At 44.7% G+C, this 6000-nt stretch overlaps 1 protein-coding gene across 2 annotated transcripts in view; it reads left to right on the top strand.

Annotated features, from left to right (window-relative positions):
- Positions 1-6000, top strand: part of brinp1 (bone morphogenetic protein/retinoic acid inducible neural-specific 1) — an 86269-nt gene that overhangs the window by 68757 nt on the left and 11512 nt on the right. For both annotated transcript variants that reach the window (XM_031577223.2, XM_012814730.3), the window contains exon 6: positions 4916-5152. In XM_031577223.2, the coding sequence (XP_031433083.1) occupies positions 4916-5152 (237 nt within the window). The remainder of the gene's footprint in view (positions 1-4915; positions 5153-6000) is intronic.

Consider the following 6000-nt stretch of genomic DNA (forward strand, 5'->3'; position numbering starts at 1 on the left):
AATACAATTTATTTTGATAGATGATTTTTTGATGGAACACAACATGAGGCTTAAATGTGTAAAATGTAAATGTGTATAATTTGCCAGTGTGGTAACGGACTTTTTCAAATAAATACCAGCTCCTATGATGCCACCATAAGTAGCCAAGATATGTGGTTATTACTTAAATAGCAAGTAACTTGCCATGAGTAATTAGTAGGTAAAATACTGCAGGGTTACCTATAAAATAATACTGCAGTCTGCCAGGGTACATGAGATATATATAAGATCAAATCACACAAATGTCTCAAAGAGCTGAGGAGCTCAAGTATAGAGCTCAGGCTTTCTGTCTCAGCCCATCCATACACAAAATGACACTAAGCTAAATACAGTAATCACAGTTCATAAGCTCAGCTATAGCGAACTGTATAATTTACTATGTATAGTCTCTGTGTGACTAGTCACTTAAGAGTAATTTCCAGAAGTACTCTTGGCTTGTTAAACCTACTGACAAGTTAAAAGGGACTAGTATACTTGGCTTTTAATTTACTGAAGGTTTTCTTGTGTAGAGATTCATAGCACTACCTGCAAAAATGACGTTGTCAAAGTCTGATGATTGTCACAGTGTCATGAGTGTAGTGAGGCGTGTGCTTTTTCAAATGAGGGGAATAACACACCTCGTCGGTTTTTACACCCTAGTTTACACACCAGCCTTGACATTTGTATTGGTTTTACCACATTTTCACTTGCAAACCTTCAATATACCCAAAGCCATGTATTTAACTTATTTTTTCAATGAAAAGAATATGGTGTTTTTAATGGGCATTCCTGTCCCATGTGTTATAGATCTGATGATGATTCACTCCGTACTCCATTGTATTAAAAAAAAAACGATGTAATGGGCTAGTCAACAGTAGCACCAGAAGAGACCTACAGTAGAGACCCAATCTAACTATTACAGTACTCTCACAAGGCAATGTCAAATTAATTGCACTTTCACACCGAAAAAGAATAACATTTCCGCTCTCTCAGGTTTGTCCAAAAATATATTACCCCTGTGACTTCATTAAAGGGTCAAGAGAGGTCTTCATGTTTTATCCCCACCCCACCCCGTTCCCCAGAGTTACCGAAGGGGAACAGCAGCCTGGTGTAACTCTGCATGCCTTTGAAGTCATTTACTTTATTGCACCAGTGCATTAAGTAATGATTACCTTGTGAATTTGTGGGCATACAATGGTCAATTAATCACTGATGGAACTGATGCTCATGAGGTAGAGTGTGCCTGCCGACTTGCCAAAGGCCCTGAGAGAGAGGGGGGGAGAGAGAGAGAGAGAGAGAGAGAGAGAGAGACAGAGCTGGGTCGAGGGCCAGCGTGCCTCCAGGGCTGGGGCTCCAGGGATTTGAAGCCCACAGGAAGAACAGAAGGGGAGGCAAGAGATTTTAGCACTTGCACTGCACATCAGGTGTTTGTGAATTTGTAGACCACAATGGATTATCGCTGCACAGCGATTTTCAAGCAGCTGTGTACATGTCCATTACAGTGGTTTAGCTTGGCACCTAGATTTTTGAAGGCATTCTGAAAACTTTGATTTTGAACATGATGTTCAGACAGTTGTCAAAGTGTTAGCACAGTGTTTTAGCAGGGCACAGAGATTTTAAAGCATGGAGTACAACGCATCAACACAAATGTGAAGTATAATGGCTCAGAATTCCAGGGATATTTCCAGGCATTTATGAAAGCAACATGAATGGTGGCATGGAAAGCCCAAAAATATAGCTGTAAACTCAAGTTCAAGTCAAGGGCGAGCTTACTGCTGTACTGTCATATGCGCGTTCCTCTAACAGCATGCATTGCAATGAACTTTTCGTTTGAAAGGTCACTGTGGGTTTGTCAAACTCTATGGCACTGTTTTTTGTTTGTTTGTGTGTGTGAATGTGTGTGTGTGAGTGTGTGTTTGTGTGAGGGTGAGTGTGAGCCAGAGAAGCATCCAGTTACTGCTGATGTTTATTATGGGGTGAGATTAATGTCACACACAACAATTGATTTCTTCAAGCCCAGGCAGAAGGAGAATTTTTTGCACTGACAGAGCATGAAGTTAGGCGTTATCGGGACGCAGTGCATGTGGGTGTGTAGATGTATGTGTGTGTATGTGTGTGTGTGTGTGTGTGTATGTGTATGTGTGTAGATATAGGTGTGTGTGTGCACACTTGTGTGTGGTGTGTGTGCGTGTGCATGTGTGTGCGTATTTTGTGTGTGTGTATGTGTGTAGATGTATGTGTGTGTGTGTGTCTGTGTGCGTATGTATGTGTGCATATGTGTGTGTGTGTGTGTTTCCCTTCTTGCATTTATAACTCCTTAGACAAGGCCCATTAAACTCCCTGATGCTGCCCCCTCCTTCACTCTCCTCAGATGGTTATCCATGGCAGAGTCTGCAGACTTAGATGCACACTGCCTCTCCAACAGCATATGCTGCTTGTTCTAACTGTGTTTTGCTGTTTTGTAAGTATTTGTGATCCAGCTTTTTTCTGTCGCTGTATTTACATACTGTATGCAGAGCTGGGGAGTGGTGTGTTATGATTTCTGTCTGCTTGTTTGCCCATCATGTCCTTGCCAGTGACAGCTGGGTGTACAGTGTGTGTGTGTGTGTGTGTGTGTCCTCAGCATGACTCTCTTGTCTCCCACCACAGCAGTCTGACAGCATTTTGTCATGATATTGTTTCCCTTTAAAGCATCTAGAGAGATGCCATCAGACTAGGTGGGTAAATATTAGGCAGCTGCTAAGAGAGAGAAAGAGAGAGAGAGTGAGAGATGGAGAGTGAAAGTCAAAGTGAGAAAGATAAAAATGACGGGCGGGAAGGAAAGAGAGTGGGCCGGCTGGAGATGGAAAGACGGAGAGAGAAAAGAAGAGAGATGGGTGGATGATGGGAGAGTGAATAGGGAAGGAGGTGTGTGTGTGTGTGTGTGTGTGTGTGTGTGTGTGTGTGTGTGTGTGTGTGTGTGTGTGTGTGGCTCTGATTATACTGACAAGTGACAGTGGCTGAGCCCCCCTCTCGCTGCTATCTCTGATGTGATATAGAAAGGAGAGCGGGTGAGCGCGGCGTGTTATTGTGAACTTGGGCCAGTGGCACCGCGACTGTCGTCGAGCTGCGGCGAAGCGTGAACCCGCCATCTGGATTCGCCCACCAATCACATTAAGGTTTCAGGCCCAGGAATACATCAAGCTAAATGAATATAGGCTGCGTGGGCGGAGTCTGATGGGGAAAAAGCCCTTCGCCATCCAAGTCAGAAATGATCCATCCGTCTCTCCCCCCCCCCCAGCGTGTCCGCGCCCGTGTGGTTACTCGGCACCGTTATGATGACGGACTGGCCAGCAAATGAGCCTCCTGGGCGGGGCACGGAGGCGTGAGGAGAGTGCGTTTACTTCCCTGGGGGTTCAGGGCCAAATGCTGATAATGAATGGAAACAAAAGCAATGCCAGGCCTGATAAAGGCTCCTGGTGGGTAAATCTGCCTGCGTGATCAACACAGAGCAGCACGTGTAAACTAAGCTGGGTTCGCACTGAGGATGAGGAGGGCTGCTGGGGATGAAGGAGTCCTGTGAAAATGCCATTTGGGCGCTTAAGTGTCTGGAAATTCTTCTCGTCTGTCAGTTTCCAGCAAATGATTGGTGTAAAGAAATATTGTAGCCATGAATTATTGAAGCTGTGAAGTATTTGATTTTTACTGACAATGTCTGAAAGGAGAAGAATCAAAATGACTCTGCCAGATCATCATCCAGTCTGTCAAGGTTAAAAGTCAAGGTTAAATGAATATTCCAACTACACTGTGGATTATTTCCATGCAATGGCAGAAACTTAGTTTCTCAAACTTCCTGAAGCAGTATTCTCAGGGGTTAAAGCAGATATCCATAATACTAAACCTTCCAACACGATGACAACAGAGGATAAAGGACATAGTCATTTAAATCTCACATGTATGAGCTATTATGCACTATCCACAGCCAAGACACTGTATTCCTTATACTGAAGGATTTTGGAGACTATTTGCCATTTCTACCTTTCAGATGCAAATACCTGTTCTGGACTCAAAGGCATTTGATGCTTTCACTGGTGTATAAATGGCGTGTATTAGATCGCGTGATTGAGATATGGGCAGGATAAATGACACAAGTGGGGAGCTGCTTTATCAGCAGCCAAAGAGTCTATTCCACATATGCTCTACCCTTTGGAGACCAGCAGGCTTTTCATCAAGAAAGCTACTGTATCTCTTCACACACACGTGCACAGTTTTTTTCACAGACACACAAACACACACACACACACAAAGTTACACACACAAACAGACACACGTGTGTGAGTACACACAAACACACACACTCTCACACACACACTCACACACACACACACACATAGACACACACACAGCTGACAGGCATGGTAAATAAGCCGAAACAGATCAAGACAGAATGCATCAATCACTGGCCTATTTTATCCCATTATGCAAAGCCCTCCCACCCAAGAAGGGCAGCTCAAAGTCAAACTTCAAAAACAAACTTTCCTACCTCGCTGTAAAATACACAAAACGATTCATCTATAAACGGGTCTATTTTCATGTCCGATACAGAGGCTTTGCATCGGTTTTTGTCTGGGTCTTCCCAAAGGCTGCACTCGTTGAATGGACACATTTAGAAACGTTCGCCTCATGTTATATTACATACTTTGTACAAATTAATTGATAAGTACAATGCGCTTCGTGTTGTTATAAGGCATGTGCATGGTTAAAGCAATTTAGTTACTTGACAGGATGCCACGTTACTTACTTTTCGAACACTGTAATACAGACAGACACCTGCTTTCATCTTTTATCTCCCAGGTCTGCAGGTCATCTTCTCCGAGTACTAAAGTATTAAACGCAGACACTTCTGTTCCTCTCCCAGGTCTCCAGGTCATCTTCCCAGAGTACCTGCAGGAGAAGTTTGTGCAGTCGGCCCTCAGCTACATCATGTGCAACGGGGAGGGAGAGTACATGTGTCGCAACAGCCAGTGCATCTGCAAGTGTGCGGAGGAGTTTCCCCAGTGCAACTGCCCCGTCACGGACCTGCAGATTATGGAGAACACGCTGCAGGGTATGGTGGAGTCCTGGGCCGCCTCCTACAAGGACTTTGAGAACTCAGGTAATACAACTCTCACACACACACACACCTGAACGCGCACACACACTCACACACACACAGGCATGCATGACATGTCTGATTTCACTCCTAGCGCAGCCTGGCTGATGATTAGCATAATTCCCATCTTAGCCCTCCTCCTTGGTATCATCTTCTCTGAAGGGGCCATATCCTTGATGATATTATGGCTGTTTTCATATCGCTCATGAGAAAATGATGGCAGCGGGAAAAAAAGAGCAGAAATGCTCACTTTCAGCGACATAAAAGGCGGGAGCAGGCTGCTTATCTGGCACAGACTGGCACAGGCCAACCCTAAACAGCATTAGCTCTAAATTTAATTAATCAGCTGCTTTTTATTCCGCGTCTGTTGTCATTTTACGTGAGTCACCTTCTGGAGAATGCGCCACATAAAGCTACCGTGTTAGCTCCTCGCAGGCAATCGACAATAAAGTGCCATATGAATTATTCAACGCCTCCCTGAACAGCCTTCTGTTTGAGGAGACAGTTCTCCTCTCTGTTAATCGTAACAGTCGATTCCCCCCTTCTCTCTCCATCTCTCCCTCCATCTCTCTCTCTCTCTCTCACTCTCCTTCTCTCTGCCCCTGCCCTCACTTTCTGTCCACCTCTCTCTCGCTCTCTTAGCTTTCTTAGCCAGGTTTGGTAAAGCACGCCACGGGCTGAAGGAGAGGAAGAGCCACACACAGAGCAATTTAACCTCCCTCACACGAGGTGGAGGAGGGGGCTGTAATTCCAAAGCAATCTCGCCATATGGCATTAACCTGCTGCTTCCCAAACTTGCTTTTACCACACGAGAGAATAAAGGAGAGTGCCCTTGAATGCTGAGTCTGTTT

This window comes from Clupea harengus, chromosome 12, assembly GCF_900700415.2.
Source record: "Clupea harengus chromosome 12, Ch_v2.0.2, whole genome shotgun sequence".
Classification (NCBI taxonomy): domain Eukaryota; kingdom Metazoa; phylum Chordata; class Actinopteri; order Clupeiformes; family Clupeidae; genus Clupea; species Clupea harengus.